This window comes from Schistocerca cancellata, chromosome 3, assembly GCF_023864275.1.
Source record: "Schistocerca cancellata isolate TAMUIC-IGC-003103 chromosome 3, iqSchCanc2.1, whole genome shotgun sequence".
NCBI classification, from domain to species: domain Eukaryota; kingdom Metazoa; phylum Arthropoda; class Insecta; order Orthoptera; family Acrididae; genus Schistocerca; species Schistocerca cancellata.
Genome location: NC_064628.1, coordinates 508,840,141 through 508,865,911, shown reverse-complemented (window position 1 = coordinate 508,865,911; position 25,771 = coordinate 508,840,141). Strand labels below are relative to the sequence as shown.

The following is a 25,771-nucleotide window of genomic DNA, read 5'->3' as shown; positions in this document are numbered from 1 at the left end:
TCTTTGTCATTATTATGGACTGCAGACAGGCGGGAGAATGTGACTAAGGATTCCACCGTATTTGACAACTGCAAATTAACCAAAGCAAAAGTGTTCCTGAATCTGATAGGTTACCCATACGATAGTCTACAACTTCACTGGAATAATGGGAATAGCGGTGTGCTAGACTGAAGCACCAAAGAAACTGGTGTAGTCATGATTATTCAAAAACAGATTTATATAAACAGGCAGAATACGACGCTGCGGTCGGCAACGCCTATATATATATATATATATATATATATATATATATATATATATATATATATATAGTTGTTTGGCGCAGTTGTTAGATCGACTACAGCTGCTACAATGGCAGGTTATCAAGATTTAAGTGAGTCTGAACGTGGTGTTATAATCGGCACACGAGCGATGGGACACAGCACCTCCGAGGCAGCGATGAAGTGGGGATTTTCCAGTACGACCATTTCACGAGCGCACCGTGAATATCAGGAATCCGGGTAAACATCAAATCTCCGACATTGCCACGGCCGGAAAAAGAATCTGCAAGAACGGGACCAACGACTACTGAAGAGAATCGTTCAACGTGACAGAAATGTAACCCTTCCGCAAACTGCAGCAGATTTCAATGCACGGCCATCAACAACTGCGAACCACTCAACGAAATATCATCGCTGTGGCCTTTCGGAGCCGAAGGGCCACTCGTGTATACTTGATGACGGGACGACACAAGCCTTTACTTTTCGCCTGGGTCCGTCAACAGCGACATTGGACTGTTAATGACTAGAGACATGTTGCCTGGTCGGACGAGTCTCGTTTAAAAATGGTATCGAGCGGATTGACGTGTACGGTTATGGAGACAACTCATGAAACCATGGACCCTGCATATCGTAAGGAGACTGTTCAAGTTGGTGGAGGCTCTGTAATGGTGTGGAGCGTGTGCAGTGGAACCCCTAATACTTCTAGATACGACTCTGACAGATGACACGTACATAAGAATGCTGTGTGATCACCGGCATCCATCCATGTCCATTGTACACTCCGATGGACTTGGGAAATTCCAGCAGGACAATTCGACAACCCACACGTCCAGAATTGCTACAGAGTGGCTCCAGGAACACTCTTCTGAGTTTAAACACTTCCGCTAACCACCAAACTTCCCAGACATGAACATTATTGAGCACATCTGCGATGCCTTGCAACATGGTGTTCAAAATCGATCTCATGGTGTCAGTTCCTTCCAACACTACTTCAGACTTTAGTTGAGCCCATGTCACGTCGTGTTGCGGCACTTCTGTGTGCTCGCTGGGGCCCTAACCATATTAGGCACGTGTACCGGTTTCTTTGGCTCTTCAGTGTACACTCCTGGAAATGGAAAAAAGAACACATTGACACCGGTGTGTCAGACCCACCACACTTGCTCCGGACACTGCGAGAGGGCTGTACAAGCAATGATCACACGCACGGCACAGCGGACACACCAGGAACCGCGGTGTTGGCCGTCGAATGGCGCTAGCTGCGCAGCATTTGTGCACCGCCGCCGTCAGTGTCAGCCAGTTTGCCGTGGCATATGGAGCTCCATCGCAGTCTTTAACACTGGTAGCATGCCGCGACAGCGTGGACGTGAACCGTATGTGCAGTTGACGGACTTTGAGCGAGGGCGTATAGTGGGCATGCGGGAGGCCGGGTGGACGTACCGCCGAATTGCTCAACACGTGGGGCGTGAGGTCTCCACAGTACATCGATGTTGTCGCCAGTGGTCGGCGGAAGGTGCACGTGCCCGTCGACCTGGGACCGGACCGCAGCGACGCACGGATGCACGCCAAGACCGTAGGATCCTACGCAGTGCCGTAGGGGACCGCACCGCCACTTCCCAGCAAATTAGGGACACTGTTGCTCCTGGGGTATCGGCGAGGACCATTCGCAACCGTCTCCATGAAGCTGGGCTACGGTCCCGCACACCGTTAGGCCGTCTTCCGCTCACGCCCCAACATCGTGCAGCCCGCCTCCAGTGGTGTAGCGACAGGCGTGAATGGAGGGACGAATGGAGATGTGTCGTCTTCAGCGATGAGAGTCGCTTCTGCCTTGGTGCCAATGATGGTCGTATGCGTGTTTGGCGCCGTGCAGGTGAGCGCCACAATCAGGACTGCATACGACCGAGGCACACAGGGCCAACACCCGGCATCTTGGTGTGGGGAGCGATCTCCTACACTGGCCGTACACCACTGGTGATCGTCGAGGGGACACTGAATAGTGCACGGTACATCCAAACCGTCATCGAACCCATCGTTCTACCATTCCTAGACCGGCAAGGGAACTTGCTGTTCCAACAGGACAATGCACGTCCGCATGTATCCCGTGCCACCCAACGTGCTCTAGAAGGTGTAAGTCAACTACCCTGGCCAGCAAGATCTCCGGATCTGTCCCCCATTGAGCATGTTTGGGACTGGATGAAGCGTCGTCTCACGCGGTCTGCACGTCCAGCACGAACGCTGGTCCAACTGAGGCGCCAGGTGGAAATGGCATGGCAAGCCGTTCCACAGGACTACATCCAGCATCTCTACTATCGTCTCCATGGGAGAATAGCAGCCTGCATTGCTGCGAAAGGTGGATATACACTGTACTAGTGCCGACATTTTGCATGCTCTGTTGCCTGTGTCTATGTGCCTGTGGTTCTGTCAGTGTGATCATGTGATGTATCTGACCCCAGGAATATGTCAATAAAGTTCCCCTTCCTGGGACAATGAATTCACGGTGTTCTTATTTCAATTTCCAGGAGTGTATTTGTGCTTCAGAAAATATGCAAGGACTCCTGAGCTGGACAGTAAATGATACTGTCTTTTATTTTAATACAGAAAAACAACTTCGTGTTATTCATTCACATCATTCCTCTCCTCATCCTCTAACAGGGTGCGCTGCCTGTACTGTTCATTGAGTACTTGACTTATAGATCTCGAAACGTCACCAATACGTTTCTGTCAACGGCATCTGCCTCCATATGCCCAAACGAGCTCTTTCTATGCGTTCAGTGACAAATCGCCTAATACGTGAACTGAGGTGCATAGCTTTTGACAGGAAATGTAAACATTGCTGCGTGCGAGCGCTCAGCTCCACTTGCAGAGTCAGACGGACAGCTGGTCAGCAGTGAACAGAGTCACTGTCGCTCTCTGGTTTCAAGTAGCGGACATCTTCTGGCTGGTGCAAGTTGCCAGTTGTTGAAGTTATCAATCTGCGTGGGTAGAGCACTCCAGACGGAACCGCCAGCCGTTAACCGCCACATCCTCGTCACTGTCAACGTGTGATTATTTTGCACCAGTGCTATGCTATGCTATTGTTAAACGTATCATATTTACAGCAACGGGTGTGTGGCAGCCTATGCACTGCCTTGAATATCATGTACCGAGCACCAGAACTATGATATAATAACGCAGCTGCTGGCAGTGAGAAGTAAGATTCCTTTGAACGCAGGAAGTGTACGTGGCACTTCCCTGTTAGTGTTGCCGCGATGTGGTCAATGATTGAGCTATTTCTTAGCTGAGGACAAGTCTTGACTCGCCCACGCCTACGCGCGCTCAGGAATCGACTTCAGTACGCTGCGATAAGCAACCCTGCAACAGGCGGCGCTCACCTATATGAAGAGGCGCTTCCGAACAGAATTTCATGTGCGTGATATGTGCCACTTCCTTGAGCTAATGTGTTAGACTGGCTAAAGCTACTCTTTAGTGGCTCTCACTAGCATTCCTATCCCTCGCTCTCTACTGAGTAGCCTGTTTCCCAATATCCAACTGCTGTTACTTCTGTCCCTCTTCGTTCGTAGACCCCTGCCAGCGCCATGAAGAACGTTGATGCCGCTGCTGACGACGTCGATGTTGTCGCTAATAACTGGCCCAGAATGATGTCTAACGATACTGATATGTGGAAATCATTTTCTGTTTTTTCTTCTGTGTCTGTTTGTGTATGTGCGTGTGCGTGTTTATGTGTGTGCCTCCCTTTATCACGTGCAATCACTAGCTTCTCTTTCATCTGTTGCAGAGGTGAGCAGCCTGTCATCTTTGCTGAGCGCCACTGAACTTGATGATCTTGTGAGATAGCTTGGCTCTCCAGAGGATGGCTTTCATATAAATTCAGACTTTTGTGACTGTCTCTCCCTGCCTCTCCATATGTGCATGCATTTATCAAATGTTATGATTTTTGTTTGTGTGTACTATTTTTCAATGAGCTCGAGGGGATGCTACCACAACCGAGTATCACAACAATTGGCTCATCCCCGTCCACCGTCTTCAGTAATGACTATGATGTACATGAGATTCTTGTCGATCCGACCCCATTCCCTGGAGCGGGCTCATGTTGAATGGCACCTGCTGCATCACGTGAGTAGTAGCAATTATGTTCTTCTTCCAACACACACACACACACACACACACACACACACTTGCGCACACAGTTGCATTACTAATGTTATGTGCTCTTGTCCACTTGTAGGTGCCCTCAGTAATGAGTCACAGGCGCATGTAATGACCGCATTCTCCAGCATTACCTCACGGAGCATGACGCCAGTCATTGAGGAGCGAATAAGTGAGTAGTAGTTCTCTTCTTTCTTTAACTTAACTACATGTGTGGATTATTAACGTAGCATTTTTTGTCTGTTTCTAGATGCACTCGATGGGCAGGACGAGCTACACCGGGTTTTGGTGACTCATTCAGAGGAGAATGATTTTTAACGTTAGTAGAACGCAAGATATACCGATATTTATGCATCATACTTAATATTGCTCCTTGTTCTATCTGTGCAGGTGACACTGAGGCGATGCTGGGCGGTGGACTTGCAGTCCCATCCACGACGACGCAGCTGTGGCCGGATGTTCAGCAGTCCTGCGTGCCACCTGTGTTTCTGCAGCTGGTTCAGCTGGCCACTTTGCAGTTCTGCATGCCATCTGTCTGCCTGGATCCCCCTCCACTATCTACGATAATGCAGTCTGGCCTAATGGCTAATTCTGAATAATGTAAGTAGAAAATCAATAGACCTCTAATAACGTCTTTATTTAATTATGCAAGATACTTAATTTTGTCCCTACTGGCTGTGCTGGTGGTGGTCCTCTTGCAGCACCATAGACGATTATCCCTCCAGTTCTGTGGATGAATCCACGGGCGATCGTGCAGCTGTCAGGAAAGTGGCTGTACCCACATCACTCTATGCAGCTTGGCTCATGGCAGACCTACCGCCGCCAACGACGTACTAGCAGCAACAGCCACTGATGCACATACCACCGCCGCTCATGATGCAGTTCAGACCGTTGACTAATGTTGAACCTAAATAGAAAAACTATAGACCCCCTCACACACGTTTTTATTTTTAAGATTATGCATGATAATTTTGTTCCTCCTTCTGTCTGTGCATATGAGGGTTTACTGGGTGGCAGCTGGACCATCCACACTGTATCAGCAGTCACCCGTGATGCTTCTACCACACCTACATTGACGTCTGTACTGATGTTCCCGTAGCATCAGCAGGAGCAGCAGCTGCTGCAGCCAACTCTTCATTGTCTGTGCCACTGTACCCACACCTACTATGCAACTCCAGCCATCAATGTCTCAGGCCAGCATGTCGCACTGCGTTACAACTCCGGACTGTCTGCTGTGGTCCGGGCAGAGCTCTCCACGCTCTGGCCCGTCTGGCGAGCGTCATGTCACATCGCCACGACTTCGCGCTGTGTGTAGCAGCAGCAGCAACCTCGCCCACTGTATTAAGAATCACGGCGTGAGTCCTGCAGCCGCATTGGATCATCATCACTGGAGCATTTGGGGACCAAATTAAACTTGCACGAATCGACAGTTCTAACGTAGGATACCAGGAGCCTGCCACTTTTCCCACGACTTGTGAAACTGTTTTTGAAAGTGAGCTCCCCAGATAAGTCAAAGATCTTCTAGTACCACGCCATTAAGTGCAAGGCACATCTATAGTATGAACTGACACACCCTCTAAAAGATGACGGTGGGGCTACTGGAGTAATATCGTGGGGCGAGTCGATCACTGAGTGGTTCGAAACTTTCACTGAGAGCATCATATCGGGTCTTTCTTCCTAGATGCATGAAGGTGGGTCCAGTAAGGCCCTCAAACATGTACTCCACCTTGGCGTTCACACGCATGTTTACGATTAACTTAATGAGATCCTGTTAATTGCCACTTCTTGAAGATATTGCTACTAAACATGCATGCATTTATGTCCAGAATACTGAAGATAAAAATTGCTTTGCATGCTCGCTTCTGGCTAGCTACACAGTTACACGAAAGATGCACTGCATACAAGTAAATACGAAACAGCTAATGTCTTCAGGCATTATAATTTCCAAGGTATCAAATTGCCCATAAAATTGCAGGACATTCCAAACTTCGCGAGGCAGAATCTCGATTATTCAGTTCACGTTTACGCCCTAGGAGTTGATGAGCCAGAAGGCGACGAAGACGATCATGAGTAGAACAGAACAGTTAAGCATACAGTAGTCAGAGGACTCGTTTTATCCAAATTAGATGGTAAACGTCCAAACACATAGAACTATTGCTTAGCTCTGAGGACGAGGAGCAACGCTACGTTTGGCTCCAAAACATGTTCCGCCTACTTTCGTCCCAAATGAGTACAGATGAACAAGAAAGACATTTTTGCAATAGATGTCTCAGTTCGTTTACCAAGAGACAGTATCTTAAAAGGCACCTTATAAACTGCTAGAACTGGTACGTGTAGAAATGCCTTCAGAGGATAAAAGGTTCTTATAGTTTAAGAACCACCAGGAGCAATTCCCTTCCTCGTGTACCCATTTCGAGTACCTCCTAGCTCCTGGTACTGAAACAGAGGATGACAGACTAAAGGTCGAAATGCTAAATGTCTTTTTCCAAAGCTGTTTCACAGAGGAAGACTGCACTGTAGTTCCTTCTCTAGATTGTCACACACAAGACAAAATGGTAGATATCGAAATAGACGACAGATTGATAGAGAAACAATTAAAATCGCTCAAAAGAGGAAAGGCCGCTGGACCTGATGAGATACCAGTTCGATTTTACACAGAGTACGCGAAGGAACGTGCCCCCCTTCTTGCAGCGGTGTACCGTAGGTCTCTAGCAGAGCGTAGCGTTCCAAAGGATTGGAAAAGGGCACAGGTCATCCCCGTTTTCAAGAAGGGACGTCAAACAGATGTGCAGAACTATAGACCTATATCTTTAACGTCGATCAGTTGTAGAATTTTGGAACACGTATTATGTTCGAGTATAATGACTTTTCTGGAGACTAGAAATCTACTCTGTAGGAATCAGCATGGGTTTCGAAAAAGACGATCGTGTGAAACCCAGCTCGCGCTATTCGTCCACGAGACTCAGAGGACCATAGACCCGGGTTCCCAGGTAGATGCCGTGTTTCTTGACTTCCGCAATGCGTTCGATACAGTTTCCCACAGTCGTTTAATGAACAAAGTAAGAGCATGTGGGCTATCAGACCAATTGTGTGATCGGATTGAAGAGTTCCTAGATAACAGAATGTAGCATGTCATTCTCAATGGAGAGAAGTCTTCCGAAGTATGAGTGATTTCAGATGTGCCACAGGGGAGTGTCGTAGGACTGTTGCTATTCACAATATACATTAATGATCTTGTTAATAACATCGGAAGTTCACTGAGGCTTTTTGCGGATGATGCTGTGGTATATCGAGAGGTTGTAACAATGGAAAATTGTACGGAAATGTAGGAGGATCTGCAGCGAATTGAATGGTGCAGGGAATGGCAATTTAATCTCAATGTAGACAAATGTAATGTGCTGCGAATACATACAAAGGAAGATCCCTTATCATTTAGCCACAATATAGCAGGTCAGCAACTGGAAGCGGTTAATTCCATAAATTATCTGGGAGTACGCATTAGGAGTGATTTAAAATTGAATGATCATATAAAGTTGATCGCCGGTAAAGCAGATGCTAGACTGAGATTCATTGGAAGAATCCTAACGAAATGGAATCCGAAAACAAAGGAAGTAGGTTACAGTACACTTGTTCGCCCACTGCTTGAGTACTGCTCACCAGTGTGGGCTCCGTACCACACAGGGTTGATAGAAGAGACAGAGAAGATCCAACGGAGAGTAGCGCGCTTCGTTACAGGATCATTTAGTAATCGCAAAAGTGTTACGGAGATGATAGATAAACTCCAGTGGAAGACTCTGCAGTAGAGACGCTCAGTAGCTCGGTACGGGCTTTTGTTGAAGTTTCGAGAACATCCCTTCACCGAGGAGTCAAGCAGTATATTGCTCCCTCCTACGTATATCTAGCGAAGAGACCATGAGGATAAAATCAGAGAGATTAGAGCCCACACAGAGGCATACCGTCAATCCTTCTTTCCACGAACAATACGAGACTGGAATAGAAAGGAGAACCGATAGAGGTACTCAAGGTACCCTCCGCCACACACCGTCAGGTGGCTTGCGGAGTATGGATTTAGATGTAGATGTAGACCTTTGTGACCAAGGGAGGGTTTGGCAAGCACGAAGAGAAGCAGTAGTAACTCTCGCAGTCTGCGGGCGGGTTACTATCTTGCTGAAATCTAAGCCCAGGTTGGCTTTCCATGTATGGCATCAAAACCCGGCATAAGAATATGTCGACGTACTTCCGTGCTGAAAGGGCGCCGCGGATGACAATATTAGACCATCACTCCTGGTAGATGTAGATGTGGCGCGTTGTGAAGGCGACCCCTCTGCCTCCCACACCCCCTTCACAGAACGGCACAAAGAATATGCAGCTCCCTGTCAGATTCTGTGCACGTTTGTTTCTAGCTGGAAAAAAATCGAATCTTACATCGGGGATGATCCTGCGAGATGGTTGTTGGTGAGTTTGAAAAATTTGCATGGGAAGCTGATTACGTTTATCTCGACAATGTCTTCATGATCAACTCGGAGGAGAATGGTGCCCTGTACGAGAAAGCAGTTTATGTCAAGTAGGTGGGCTGCCATTGGATACAGATGCGGAAACTCCCCATAGAGACCATTGTCATCTAACGTCAAAGTTCTGTGGTGCAGCTCACAATGCAGATGTGGAAACTCCGCATAGAGACCATTGTCATCCAACGTCAAAGTTCTGTGGTGCAGCTCACAATGCATTCATCTTGAAGCACCAACTACTATATCATATGCTCGTCTTTTTCCACAATTTGAATTTATGTGACGCTCCGTTTCTAGTTCAGCACTTTGGTGATTTCGGTTTGAAGGATAATAAAGCCAGTATCATTCCTGAGAATCACTCCAAAAATAACGCTCCATTTCCTGGATTCGCATCGCTTCATGGAAATGTCTCTTCAGAAGCTTGCCGAGATGATGCACCCTGAAGAAATGCATATCACCAGAGCCATGTGTCTGGATCAAAGTTTCAGCTTGTGAAGAAGAAAAGGGGTCTTTCCATACGAATATCTGGATTTGATGGAGAGATTCAATGAAACCATACTGCCCGACATATCTGCATATTTCAGGAAACTAATAGGCACTGCCATGAAGGATGCAGATTATGAGCAAGTGGTGAAAGTTGAGCAGCAGTTTGGTATCACCAATTTAGGCATATATGTCAGATTTATACTTGAAAAATGACGTCAACCTGCTTGTGGACATCTTTGAGAAGATATATTTTCTGGATGATGCCTTCTGTTTCACAACGCCTGAACATATGGGGATACAATTCCAAGGAATCCGCGTATTACCATCGAACTTTTGACCAATGTTGAAATGCTGCTAGTATTTGAACGCGAGATTCGGGGAGGACATTGCCGGTGCATCCAGAGTTACACCAAGGCGAATAAACCGCGATTGGGTGAGGAGGAGTACACATCATTTGATGATTTAAGTTACATCCTTTACCTGGACGTAAACAACCTTGCCATGCAGCAAAGTCTACCACATGGAGAGTTCCGATGGCTGGCCAAAAAGAAGTTTGATAGACTGAGAAAGGAGAGATCTTTGATATGACTGAGGACGTTGGTGAGAGATATGTTCTGGAGACAGAGCTGGAATATCCCACCTATTCGTACTATGAGCACAGTGACTTGTCTGTACGTCTAAAGAGCCTACTTCCATGAAACGTTTCCATACTGAAATTGCTGACAATGCTGTGGGACAAACATCGCTATATAAACCACAAGAGAAACCTTCAGCAGTGTCTCAGGTTGAGGATGAAACTTGTTAGTATCATCTGTGGAATCTCCTTCAAGCAGCATTTCAACTGTAGAGATGGAATCGGAGCCCTCCAGGACTCACACTATTTCCTGGAGTGACTGCATGTGTGGTTATGTGTAAATATTGGTGTGTATGTGCAGAATAGTTTAATGAGCTGTTTGTCATAGTATTATATGTGTGAGGAAGATTATGAATGCTTTGTTGAACACTGCGTGTGCATATATAATGTCTGCACATTATGACTGCTTATAAAAACATTCTATGCATTTGCGTATGTTCTTTCCAATAGTACCCTCTTTCAATCCAAAGTTAGTTCATTAATTTCGAAGTAAGTTTAAATCTGGATGACCAGTCACAATTACACAGCACATGGAATGCTGAGATGGCGAAACTCGGCAGAGGGATATAGCAACAGTAGTTTTTATAATACTTGTTTGTTATTGTTCTCTGTTGTTGAAAGTTATAGACTTGTAGTCCACTCTGAAAAACAAATTTATATAATGGTATAGAGAGTTCTTCATATCATTAAATAATATGAAACTGATGGAGTTTCTATTCTTGAATAGATGTAGTTTTACTCATATCATTTCACAATAAAATGTAGAGCATCCTCCATGCTAATTCAACACATACATAACTTATACTCCATACCCACACTCCAAACTTGTACTGCCAACTCGTATTACACATGAAAAAAACATGTAGCAAAGAAAATACTATCATATATCGATCTCTTCATATAAAATTATCTTAGAAACATACAGTTCAAAAATAAAGTACAAATAATTAATTAGCATTGGATACCTTTCTAAAGAAGTCCATACATAATCATACAGTAAGTACATAAAGTGTTCATATAATATATTGACATTTATACAGTTTTGTATAGCTGTATAGTAGTAGATTTCTAGGTTTAGAGCCTTCAACTTGGAAACAGGTCATTTCATATGATCCAAGATTCGTTAGTGCATTTATTTCACCATAACCAGTTTTCTTACAATTACCCACAAAAATTGTGAAAGCATGAAATATGAAAAAAATTTTGAGACAAAATAATTAAACTGGTTATGTCAACAAGATTTGTAGTATAAATAATCAATATTCATAGGTTCTTCATTACATGATACACAACATTTTCGAATACTTCAGCATCATTACTTCACGCAAATGAGGACATGAGCAAAATTTCACTTTACTAAGTTCTTTTCCCACAAATTTCAAATCACTAACAAAGTCTGACTTTTTGCCTATTCTGTACTTCTCAAATTATTATCAAATATCATATAATATACATGGTATAAGCAAAGGATAGTACACATATCAAACATTCCTATTTGTAACTCTGTTCATTGACAGAAAACTACTTTCATTGAGTTCATCACAGTGGCATGACAGTAGAACCTGTATTTCATAAAAACATCTTTAAGTACTTTCAGAAAATCCAAAAATACTGTAATCAACAAATGTCTCTTAGCAACCACAACATAAAAATTTTCTTTATACTCCTTTCAAAATGGTTTTGAGCACTATGGGACTTAACATCTGAGGTCATCAATCCCCCAGAACTTAGAACTACTTAAACTTAACTAACCTAAGGATAACACACACATCCATGCCCAAAGCAGGGGTTGTACCTGCGACCGGAGCGGTCGCGCGGTTCCAGACTGAAGCGCCTAGAACCGCTTGGCCACACCGGACGGCTATGCTCCTTTATATACTAACATTTATAAATTTGATTTCAATTGGTGAAATAATATTGACTAGTAATGCACTATTACAAAAAGAAATTATTTTATTCCATGCAGAGATATTTGAAGTGCTTTAAAGTACATATTGCAAAATACTTTAGATCACAGAACAAAATTAATGTGCTAATTAGGAAATCACTCTTTTTGATTAGAAAACAAATGAACTGTTTTTTGAACAACATTATACAACGTCTTTTACATTTTTCACTAATATCTTCATGTTCTTCACAATTCCTCACATCATCACCAAGTCCGCCACTTCTGAAACTTGTGTTCATCAGATTTTAGAATCATTTATTCCATGTGCTCATCCATCAATGTTATTATTCATTTTGTCCTTAGTCTTGGATAGCTACAAACATCTGCACTCATAAGCTATCATGTCACGTAATGGGTAAACCAATAATGTGGAAAATTGCTCTTCAAGTTTTTCAGATCATGTTACAGTATAAAACAACTCGCTCATTCTTAAATGCTTTTTGAAAACTAAGTTACATGGCAACTTATGTAAGAAAATTGGGCATAAGTTACGGCAAAAATGTTAACATCACTGAAATTTGACTTAGTCTTGTTCATCAACTATTTGTCAATATCATATTTAAATTCTTCTTTTACATCTACACAAAACACTCTGATTCAGTGGGGTCACAAGAAAATTAAATACATAGGTAAAAATAATACTAAACATCACAAAAGTATCTGACATAATAAGCCCAAGTAAATTGTACACAACACAAGAAATTTCAGTTTTTTGTAGCAAATAGTTTGGTGCTTTCCACACAAATTTCCAAAAATAGCACTCAAGAAATATTACAAAGTTTTAATGGGCGACAATTAATTCTAAACAGCAAAAAGAAATGTTGTAATGGTCATTCTTCAGATTCCAGAGTCTTTTTACACAGATAACATGACTGATGTATAACACGGAAATGTCGCAAGTAAGAACTCATTATACATCACAAACAAAATTATATTAAGAACTGTATAGATGCCCAGCAATTGATTGAGGTTTCTACTTAAGGTTTCAACTGTTCAAAACATCAGTTAGTTAAAACATTACTCTAAACACTGACAAATAACACTGTAAAAAACTAATTACTTTTCATGAAAGTAGACAGTAAAATACAAATCATGATTTGTTTACAACCTGCAGAAAAGTAACACAACATAACCAAAAATAATAACTTAACACATTCAAATTGTTTGCACAAAAATCTATGAAAAACTTTAACTACATAGCTCATTACATATGGTGGAAAACGTTTTGTTTCTACAACATTCCTTTTTCCAAAATAGATACCATTATTTATATATATATATATATATATATATATATATATATATATATATATATATATATATATATATATGGTACCAAAATTTTTAACAAGATTTCTATTAACTACATCATTGGACAATTGTTCAGCTTTCCTGCATGTAACAGAAATCCTATTTTCTAGGGTGTTGGTTTTGTTGTAATTTATTATTAAATTTTCTTTGACTTTATTGTCTACTGTCTCCACCTGTTTGACAAAACTGTTTTCAACACGTGTCAATTTAGTATCAACATAAGTTTCGAATGTCAAAAGTTCACTACTTACATTTTTGTTAAAAATTTTTATTCATGCATGCACTTTTTTGAATGGAATTTTGTTTCTTTTTTCCTATCTTTTGTGATTTCATCTCACATATTTTTGACTTTTAAATTTTAGTTCAGTTCCTTTCATCTCAGACTCAACAGAATCTACTCAGATATCGAATTTATAAATTTTTTGATTGATATTGTGTAGTTGAGCTGTATTTTTACCGATACAGTCGATTAATGCTTCTAATGAGTGACTGAGTTTTGTGAACTGGTCCTTATGATTTTCAAGTTGCTCATTGACTTTTGCAAACTGATCCTTACTCTCTTCAAGTTGATAATTAAGTTTTTCGAACTGTTCTATATTCTTTCATACATTTTTATTTACTGATCCTTATTATCATTACTCATTTTTGCTAACAATGCCAACATGGTAATTATGTCATTATTATTATGTCATTGTTTTAACAGTTAACATGATTCAGCAGAGTCCTTCTCCTGTTCTACTGCTTCATCAATGAAACTTTCCTGTCCTTGTTTCACAATACTAATTAAGTTTCCCATGGCTGCATTGCCTCCCATTGTTTCAGATTCCTGTTCAATGACTGTTATTCTTAATGACTATGCAATGAAACACTACAACACTAAAAGGAAAAAAATATAAAGAAAACATATTTCCAGTCCTTTGTTGTTGGATATCGGTGTTGTTAGTTGTTCTTAACTTTTTTTATTTTTCATACTTTCCCTCTTCTCAATTGCAAACTCCTTTTGCTCTTATTGTTGCTATTTTGTAGCTGTGGTTCATACTTGGCTGTTTGTTCATACAAAATTTTTGCAATATATACATTCTTAATCTGCAACAAGGAAAGAGTCCAACACTATATTCACATTTTACTTTTTCAAAATTCTAGCCATCACCACCTTCTTGTGACCCAAAGCCAGTTCAGTAATTTTGAAGTAAGTTTAAATTTGGGCAGCTAGTCACAATTTCACAGCACTTGCATACTGAAATAGTTACACACTGCGAGAGAGGTAGCAATGATAGAATTTGAATAAACTGTTTCTATAGCACTCATTTGTTATTGTTATCCATTGTTGAAAGTTGTTTGCTCGTAGTCCATTCTCAAATATAATTTTATTTACTGGTCTAGAGGATGCTCAGTTTCATTTTCTTTAATACTATGAACGCTGGTGAAGTTTCTATTGTTGAATAGATATATTTTTATTCATATCGTTTCACAGTACAATGAAGACCAACCTAAATGCTAACTCAACACATACATAACTTGTACTCCACACTTGTGTTCCAAATTTGTACTGCCAACTCATACTAAACAAATACAAGAAATTTCCTTATAATGACATGTAGCAAATAAAATACTATCATACATCGATCTATTCATGCAAAATTATATTTGAAACATACATTTCAAAAATGAACTACAAATAATTGATTATCATTTAATATCTTTTTAAGAAGTCCATAATTATCATAGTAATTAAATAAAGTGATTGTACAATATGTTGACATTTATACATTTCCGTATAGCTGTATGGTAATGTATCTCTAGGTTTTGCGTCTTCATCTTGGGACCAGATAATTTCATATGACCCAAGATCGGGTAGTATGTTTATCTCATCATAACTAGTTTTATTACAATGTGTATGTTGCTTTTTCTTCACCTGCTCTTGATAGCCCCTATTTATCTGGTATGGTATATAGAACAGGCAGCATTGATTAAATACTGGATAGATTGTAAGAGATGTGTATATTATAATAATGGAATGATCAGAAAAATATAAATCTTGTATAAACATGTATATATAAACAAAACTGGAAATATTAAGGTCTTGTAACTATTAGTCATAAATTTTTCGAAAAATATAATAATGGAATGATAAGAAAAATATAAATATTGTATAAATATGTATACAGAAACAAAATTGTAAATGTTAAGGTCTTGTACCTATCAGTCATAAATTTTCAGAAAAATACTTTGTTAGTTATATATGGAAACGAGACAATGACGACTATTTAAGTTGCAGGCCAATCACAACTACTATCTTGTGATGAATTTCGGCTGCCAACTGTCCCACTGAATCAATCGCCAGGTTTTGCTATATGGACACGCCACGCCTGTGACAAGGGAGGTCAGAAAATTGGCGCTGCACAAGTGCAGGAAGCATGGGAGCGGCTAGCCTCTGCTTTCTGGGTAACATCATTTGAAGGACTACAATATGCCGCCTGCAACGGCTGAGCCAGGACGCGATCTTGGAGTTAACCGTGTCAGAGGGTGTCCTCAATCACCGAACGAGCCTCCCTGAGGGACGGACTGGACCTGACAAGACTCTACTACAAAGACGGCTGCTGGCTGTTACCCTGCAGTCCTCTAAGTGGTGACCACGAGAAGTGCTTGAGGCAACAGCCGATCACGTTCCGAAGGGCAGGCATAGGGCTGCCAGCCACGTCGCATGGACCATGAAGGGATCCGTTACGTCATGCGGGCTGAGTGGCCAAGTGCTGCAGCTGCAGATTACGGCTCTGGCGTTTGCGCTGACACACGTGCACATTCCACACCGCCGTCGTCTGGATCAGAAGAGACACTGTGTAAGCGTCAGCGAAGAAAGTCATTGCCAAACTAGTCTGTGTATTTCTGCACACCCCAGCGCGATTCTCCCCCTCTCTCAAACAATCTCACTCAGCCATCCAGGTCAATTACGAATTCTGAGTTTGGTGTAATACTGGTCGTTTTGCTTCCCAAGACAAGTTGTGTTGGTAAGTGTTTGTCCACGTCAGCATTACGGTTTGGTGAGAGAGTTTGTTTGCGTGGATGGTGAGTAAGGGAGTTGCACTTGACGTGGGTTCGGCGGTATCAGCTCAGCACAAACTGGTGCGGCGAGTCTATTTTTATTTGTGTAATTTTTTGGATTTGCTCTTGAAGTTAGAATTAATTGTGTAAGATTGCGTACGCGACGTTTAGACTTACTTTTGTGAAAGCCAGGAAACTGTGGACGTTTTTTTTGTTTAGAGGTAACGGTAGGTATGACAATTTATTGTTAGTGAGGCTTCCATTTTGTAATTTGCCTGTGAACGATTTGCCGTGCACCATGTAGAGCCTACGTGGTCTGCGTGTAGGTGAATTTGTCGTCCGGCAAGTAGCTGTACTGAGTGCAGATAGGCGATGATTCGCTGGAACCATCAATTTGTGGTTATATTTTGGTGTGCGCGTGTTTTTATAAACAGTTGAATTAAAACTGAAGTGCAGTACGCAAAAATGTGGCAACATGTGGCACTAAAACCGAGGATGCCATTGCTGCTTTAAATCAGCGACTACACGCGTTAACACAGGAATTGGAGCACGAAAGGCAGAGAAATTTCGAATTTAATCGTGAATTAGAAATTGGAAAAGTGAGTCAGATTCAGCCGCAATTGAGTCGGACGAAAATAAGGCTAGATTTGGTGTGCCTTCTTTTTCATATGAGCTGGCAGTGGTCGCATTAATTCCTTCTCAGGTACTGTAACGGAGGACGTGAAAACTTTTATTAAGGATGTTAGGGACACTGTGGAAGTGCATGGGTGGTCAGGCGAAGTAACCCAGCATGTTGCCAGTATGAGTTTGGGAGGGGACGCCAAAGCATATGTTGTCTACCAAAAAACCTTGAGTAAAGTACCGTGCCAGCGGTACCAAAAGCAAAAGAACTCGCGGCTTTTCGGAAGAAACTAAGTACTTTGTCAATGCAGCGCAGAGATTCTGTGGAGGCGTTCTCGCGTATAATTAGTAAAGTGAATGAATAGGTGTATACAGAGGGTGGTCCACTGATCGTGACCGGGCCAAATATCTCACGAAATAAGCGTTAAACGAAAAAACTACGAAGAACGAAACTTGTCCAGCTTGAAGGGGGAAACCAGATGGCGCTATGGTTGGCCCGCTAGATTGCGCTGCCATAGGTCAAATGGATATCAACTGCGTTTTTTTTAAATAGGAACCCCATTTTTATTACATATTCGTGTAGTACGTAAAAAAATATCAATGTTTTTGTTGGACCACTTTTTTGGCATTTATGATAGATGGCGCTGTAATAGTCACAACATATGGCTCACAATTTTAGACGAACAGTTGGTAACAGGTAGATTTTTAAAATTAAAATACAGAACGTAGACACGTTAGAACATTTGTGATACATGTACCTTTATGAACTTATCATTTCTGAGAACGCATGCTGTAAAAGCGTGATTACCTGTAAATATCTCATTAATGCAATAAATGCTCAAAATGATGTCCGTCAACCTCAATGCATTTGGCAATACGTGTAACGACATTCCTCTCGAGAGCGAGTAGTTCGCCTTCCGTAGTCTTCCCACATGCATTGACATTGCGCTGACCCATGTTGTCAGGCCTATCACTATAGCAAACTTCAACTTTCCCCACAGAAAGAAAACCGGGGACGTCAGGTCCGATGAACGTGCGGGCCATGGTATGGTTCTTCGACGACCAATCCACCTGTCATGAAATATGCTATTCAGTACCGCTTCAAACGCACGCGAGCTATGTGCCGGACATCCATCATGTTGGAAGTACATCGCCATTCTGTCATGCAGTGAAACATCTTGTAGTAACATCGGTAGAACATTACGTAGGAAATCAGAATACATTGCACCATTTAGATTGCCATCGATAAAATGGGGGCCACTTATCCTTTCTCCCATAATCCCGCACCATACGTTAACCCGCCAAGGTCGCTGAAGTTCCATTTGTCGCAGCCATCGTGGATTTTCCGTTGCCCATTAGTGCATATTATGCCGGTTAACGTTACCGCTGTTGGTGAATGACGCTTCGTCGCTAAATAGAACGCGTGCAAAAAATCTGTCATCGTCCCGTAATTTCTCTTGTGCCCAGTAGCAGAACTGTACAAGACGTTCAAAGTCGTCGCCATGCAATTCCTGGTGCATAGAAATATGGTACGGGTGCAATCGATGTTGATGTAGCATTCTCAACACCGACGTTTTTAAGATTCCCGATTCTCGCGCAATTTGTCACCATACCTCCAAGGATCTAAGTACCGTATACAGTATTTCTATATCACTTGCATTTTCTCTACTTATGTCCTACCCAATAGCATACATGAGTTGTGTGTTGCACATTTCATTTGAATTAGTTATATCCTCTCTGTGTGCCCTTTTTGAAGTCAATGAAGCAGATCCACTGTTTTAGACAAAAAAACTGCTTCTGCTGTATTCAGTGTATTCATGATGAGACATTCATTTTCGCAATATAAAGTACAGATCACAGCCGCAGGCCGCGTATTGTTTGATTTACTTTGCCTAATTTCATTTGACGGACATGAGCACCTTCAGACATTCATTACCCTATGGCATCGCATTAAAAGTGATCAGCGCTACTTGGCACTACCGCCAGCAAGAATCTTCTGTCGAACTGTGTAATGTACGTTGTCGCAGGTGATCCTGATGTGCGCCGTGGCCGACGCCCACGCCGGCTACCTGGGAGGCTACGCCGCCCCCGCCGTCGCCGTAGCCCACGCCCCCGTGGCCCACGCCCCCGTGGCCGTGGCTCCCGCCGCCTCCTCGTACGCCAACACGTACCGCGTGTCGCAGACCGCCCGCCTCCTGGCCGCCCCCGCCGTCGCCGCCGCCCCTGTGGCCTACGCCGCCCCCGCCATCCACGCCCCTCTGGCCTACGCCGCCCCTGCTGTCGCTGCTCCCCTGTTGAAGGTCCACTAGGACATGTACCTGAAGCTATGAACAGAGCTATTTATTGTCAATAAAGGACATAAAAAGAGTATAAGTTCTTCATTTCTTCCTAGATGATTCTTACATTAGGAACCTGTGTGGATTATTGAATCACTTGTTAAATGCTTGCTGCCAAGCCCCTTTCTCGGCTGGACGGGCTGGACTTACACATGTGCTCTCTCAAACAGCAACAGATCATCTTACAAGCAATGGTCCAATATGAAACGACTTTTTTTAATCATTTCTTACAACTACACTTTCAGTAATACTTTCTTCAGATCTAGGTCATGAAAAAGTACACTTTCATGAATCGCTATAAATTCACATTGCATTCTTAAGATCTTGGAACGAATAAGAAATTCAACGCTACAAACATTTTTTGGAGACACGACTCTAATGTTGTACACTCAGAATGAAACTAGTAACTGGTTTAACGTTTCCATTAAAGTTATAGTACTTAAAATCAATTTCTATAAAACATTTCCGCGTTTTCTGCTGAGTTGAAACTAAAGTACTATGTCTGAAAGTGCGTTTATACAACACAGTGTAAAACAGCACAATATCGTAAATCCAATAACAAAAATTACATTTTCAGACTGTCTTTGGTATGATGGGCGTTCAATAAGCAATGCAACACGTTTTTTTTCTGAAAGCAGATTGGTTTTATTCAGGATCGCAATAACCATATAATTCCCCACTCTTAGAGCTACAAAACCGTATTTTCCAACATAATCTCTGTTCAATGTGACGGCCTTATGCCACTATACTGGGAGCCCCATATGCCCGCATGGTACCACTCTACTGGTCGACGTCGGAGACAACGTCTTCCTGCATCAGTAACCTTCCCATCATCTAAGTACTGCTTCCCATGGAGTGCATCCTTCATTGGGCCAAACAGATGGAAGTCGGAAGATGTGATATCCAGGCTGTTGGGTGGATGAGGATAAACACGCCTTTGTGTGCCCTAACTGGAGTGTCAGCAGTACCAGCAGGCAAGTACAGCTGAGCAGCGAGGTGTTTGAGTCTGATAACTGGACCATGTCGAATGAGAATGTCCGCACGTTCCAACACTGCAGCAGTTACAGCTGTGTCCAGCAGGCCGGCACGTTGGAGATCGGACAGGTCAGCGCGGCCTTGTTGCGACGATAACAGACGTCTCGCCCAGTGACTTAACGTGCTTTTGTTCACTGCCAGATCACCTAAACATTCTGCAAGAGCCTATAAATATCCGCGATGCTGTGGTTTTGTGCCAGAAGGAACTCAATGACAGCTCGCTGCTTAGAACGCACCTCCGTTGCCGACTCCATTTTAAAGGCAACGTATAGCGCAGCCACATATCGAAACTTTATGAAACTATAGGCGTTGAAGCGGGAATATTCAACGATTTTCCACAGTAAGTTCCGCATTTTTTCACAGGAAGTTGGCCGAGAAAAAAAGTGTTGCATTACTTATTGAACCTACGTTGCATTAAGGAAACATACATTAACTAATGTAAGTGACATTATAGTCTCTATATGCCACAAAAGTTGCTAGTGTATCATACTTCAAAGAAAATTTGAAAAGAGAACTGTCCATGTCTGTGAAATGATTTGACTAAATGTCACAAGTAAAACAGATTAGATAAATTTTTGAGACTGAATTATGCTCTGGATGTTTCTCAGATAGAAACTGGGCAGCTCGACACTGCTGTTTTATTGAACACTAACCTTTCTAATTCTTGGAACGAATAGCCATTCCTCTAGCAAACAAATCACTTTCTATACCGTTGCACACGTAGCTCAATTTTGTTGACATGCAGATGTGCACAACTCAACTACTTACTTTAGATTGGTTAAGATGTTTTAAAGTGAATCATTATCCATGTTGTAGAGACCCGTTTAAAGGGCTACACTAGTTTTATACAGAACTAGTTGAGTACCCAGCATTGCCTGTATAAGTGTCTATTCCAGTCATCTATTAGTACATCTCCTACTTCCCACTGCCCATTTTCTCCTTCGTCCCCTCTCTTTCCATCTCCTCTACCTCCTGTCTTCGTCCACCTTTTTCATCACCTACACTCTCCGTCCATCCTCTCCTGTCCCTATCTCTGTCCATCTCTTTCACCCAGTCTCTGTCCATCTCCACCTCTTACGCTTTCCATCTCCTCCTCTCCCCTCTCCCTGTATATCTCCTCCTCTTTCCATGCCCTGTCCACCACCTCCTCTCTCCTCTCCTGTCCATTTCACTCTCTTCGCTTTATCTGTCCATTTCCTTCTACCACTCTCTCTGTTCATCTCCTCCTCACGCATTCTCTGCCTGTCTCTTACTTCCCGTGTCTCTGTTCATATCCACCTCTTTCCTTTCTCGATCTCCTCCACTCTCCTCTGTCTCTGTCCTTTTCCCACCCCCATCTCTCAGTCCATCTCTTCCTCCTCCCTACCTGTGTCCATCTCGTCCTTTCATCTCGCTGCCTGTCCATTAGTTCCTCCCACCTTGTCTCTTCACCTTATCATGGTCACCTCAATAGGAGGCTGGTAGTTCTTATGCCCACAATATTTCTTCCCTGATCGTAACTAATGTGCGTACCAAGTTTTATTGAAATCGTCCGGGGATTTACGATGAGCTTTTACCCATAGGTTTTCCAGCTTACACACACATGTTTTTAACATATTCCACACGTATTTGTGTACATATTTCACTTGTACCTTTAGCGAATTTCGGACTGCAGTTTCATTTCCAAGCAGCTCAATGTTGATGACATGAACTATGTTCTGCACAATGAAATAATTTTGCAGGTACAGCCAGTGATATACGTGGACTGCCCAGAGAGTAATGCACTGCATTTTTATCAGCCGAAAAAAATACTACAAATGCGAAACGTTCGTATGTATTATTTGAAGTCTCCTAAGTGAGCGCGACAAGTTTCCGTCACTTCCGACAGATAGCGTAGCTGCAGGACTGTTTCAAAATGGTGTCTGTGGATGACGTACGTTACAAGCAATGTGCCCTCATAGAATTTCTCACTGCAGATAAAGGAAGTGCGGGGATTATTCACAAACGCTTGTGCCAAGTCTATGGAGCATCTGCTGTCAACAGAAGTACAGTTTGTCGCCTGGCAGGGACGGTGAGGTCATCAGAAGATGGTTCGGTGGAGCTCCACGATTTGCAGCGGTCGGGGAAACCATCCACAGCTGTCACTCCTGACATGTTGCAGCCAGCTGATGTTGCCATTCGCGAGTACAGACTAAAGGATGTCATTTGTGGAAGACATTTTGACGACGATGAGGAGATGATTCACACAGTAAAGCACAGGCTCTGCCATCAGGACAAGGATTAATACCGACAGGGCATACACGCCCTTGTTTCACGCTGGAAGAAGGCCATAGAACTGGATGTAGATTACGTGGAAAAATAGGGTGTGTAGATAAAATACTATTTTTTCGTGTGTGTAATTCTCATTATGTTCATTACAGAATTGTTGAAGAAAAAGAATTCGGTGCATTACTTTATGGGCAACGCTCGTACTATATGGCTACTCTTTGTGGAATGCGTTGTGAAAAAGAGTTGATATTAAAGAGGTGATAAATTAAACTTCATGCATGATGCGACAGTTTTTCACGCATCTCAGTGTTTATGATGTCATATCTCCTTCACTATATGCAGTATAATTTTGTTGGTACTTTCAGTGGTATATGTGAATACTGTCTGCAAAATGTGTTTCGAATACAGCTAGTAATAAAGAAATGATAAATTAAAACATCGTTCTTCACACGGCAGTTTTACAGCATTAACAACGATAATGTCGTAAGCGGTAAACTGCTTTCCTTTTACCATTTTGTCAGCGAGAAAATGTTCGGAAAGGATTGGAAATATGTGTATAGTTTGTTGCAAATCACTAAGTTCTCTCATTCTCAATTATTCGACGATCAAAGTATGGACACTGGTGCGTCTTGGGTTACACCGCTTTTTAACCCCCGCAACTTTGATAGGAAGGTGACTCTTACACCCATAGCGAATCAGTCCACACTGTAAGTGATATGTGTAAAACGTTTGGCGGAAAGGAGGACTTATCGTGCATACATAAATATATACACTGACGGAAAAAAACGCAACACCAAGAAATAATTAAAGTAGAGTAACGAAAATTTGGGTAACATATTTAGGTGATTAAAATTGCAAGATGACAGGTTAATGTAAGCCCGAGATAAGCCATTGCGATTGTGGAATGCATGTACATTAATAACCTGTGTAATCGCTGGACAGTTGAATGCGAGTATGGAAACTTGAATGAGCCGTGGGGGGCTCACAATCGATATCACGTACCTTGATTTCGGGCATTATTCACTGGCGCTACTATTTGCAGCGCGAATCGATTGTAGCTTGTCGCCGGTTATGTCTGGCAGAGCAAGTCCTGAAGTAGGCCTTGAGCAGCGTTGATGGGGCAGTAAGAAGCGAGACAGCGACTGACAGCGGACGAGAAAGCACCACGGGTCGAGTTCCGGACACAGTGGTTCAGATGGCCATTAGCTCTGTTTATGTCAAGACTTGCTGTAACTGGTGAAGTCGGAGTTACGACACCGACCTGAGTACGGCGTACTTGTGCCCACGTCCGCTGATTTTTCCGGCTTTGCTATTCCTTAGTCTTCTGAGCTCCGCGGCCGATTTATCAGCGGCTGGCGGCCGCGGAGACTTGCTACTGTCTCACACCGCCTTGGTATTTATTGGGCTCCTTGGAGGCGTGTCCGCGAATGCCTTAGCGCCGCCGGTTCGCGCTGGCTACTAATAAGTTTTAAGTTAAATAGAGGCTATATTACTTAATGCTCTGATCTATGGAACCTTGTTTAAAGTTTTACTTAAGGTTGTACATCTCCTTTGGAATATGCCATGTTATGAATTTCGAGTAGCTAAGCTTTCGTTTAAACTTGCTTAAGCACGAGATAATGTCTTGATCATTACGTTATGCGAATATTTCCGAATCATCTAAGCATTATTTCTGGTTTGCGCCTAAATTCTGATTGTATTTGCCTCACTTGTGGACAACCTTAATCTATTTTACTGTTTTGGACCTTGATAAAAGTTTCGGTAGACTTTATGCTGATTTTAGCAGTGTGTTTGCCCACTTGTATGTTAAGGGCCTGTGTAATTAAAAAAAATTGTTTTCTGCACATCCTTTGAAGGCATTAAATGATCCTTTCTTAAATTGTCTTTAAGATACCACTGCTGTTGCCCTTTGAGCAGCTTTTCTTCTTTAAGGAAAGAAGTATATTTTTCTTATTTAACTGTTTTATACTTATTCTGGCACTATGTTTTGTGGCTTGTTGAGGTAAAATCTTTCGTTAAAGCCAACTATTTCTGTAAGCAACTAATTTTCCTTACTTTATAGCTCATAATCATTTGTGATTGCTGTATTTATTTATTAATGCTGCAGTCCTCTAAGTGGTGACCACGAGAAGTGCTTGAGGCAACATCACGTTCCGAAAGGCAGGCATAGGGCTGTCAGCCACGCCGCCTGGACCATGAAGGGATCCGTTACGTCATGCGGGCTGAGTGGCCAAGTGCTGCAGCTGCAGATCCCGGCGCTGGCGTTTGCGCTGACACACGTGCACATTCCACACCGCCGTCGTCTGGATCAGAAGAGACACTGTGTAAGCGTCAGCGAAGAAAGTCAGTGCCAAACTAGTCTGTGTATTTCTGCACACCCCGGCGCGATTCTCCCCCTCTCTCAAACAATATCACTCAGCCATCCAGGTCAATTAGTAAAGTGAATGAATAGGTGTATACAGAGGGTGGTCCACTGATCGTGACCGGGCTAAATATCTCACGAAATAAGCGTCAAACGAAAAAACTACGAAGAACGAAACTTGTCTAGCTTGAAGGGGGAAACCAGATGGCGCTATGGTTGGCCCGCTAGATTGCGCTGCCATAGGTCAAACGGATAGCAACTGCGTTTTTTTAAATAGGAACCCCATTTTTATTACATATTCGTGTAGTACGTAAAAAAATATCAATGTTTTTGTTGGACCACTTTTTTGGCTTTATGATAGATGGCGCTGTAATAGTCACAACATATGGCTCACAATTTTAGACGAACAGTTGGTAACAGGTAGATGTTTTAAATTAAAATACAGAACGTAGACACGTTTGAACATTTTATGTGATACATGTACCTTTGTGAACTTATCATTTCTGTAAAAGCGTGATTACCTGTAAATATCTCATTAATGCAATAAATGCTCAAAATGACGTCCGTCAACCTCAATACATTTGGCAATACGTGTAACGACATTCCTCTCGAGAACGAGTAGTTCGCCTTCCGTAGTCTTCCCACATGCATTGACATTGCGCTGACCCATGTTGTCAGGCCTATCACTATAGCAAACTTCAACTTTCCCCACAGAAAGAAAACCGGGGACGTCAGGTCCGATGAACGTGCGGGCCATGGTATGGTTCTTCGACGACCAATCCACCTGTCATGAAATATGCTATTCAGTACCGCTTCAAACGCACGCGAGCTATGTGCC

The 25,771-nt window shown here is 42.6% G+C and overlaps 1 protein-coding gene across 1 annotated transcript; it reads left to right on the top strand.

Moving 5' to 3' along the window:
* The first annotated feature begins 4,547 nt into the window (after window positions 1-4,547).
* On the top strand, window positions 4,548-19,262 carry LOC126176382 (cuticle protein 38-like). The gene is made up of 3 exons (XM_049923540.1): window positions 4,548-4,575; window positions 4,794-4,936; window positions 18,981-19,262. Exons 1-3 carry the CDS (start codon window positions 4,548-4,550, stop codon window positions 19,260-19,262), a joined length of 453 nt encoding a protein of 150 aa, XP_049779497.1.
* The last annotated feature ends 6,509 nt before the right edge of the window (window positions 19,263-25,771 follow it).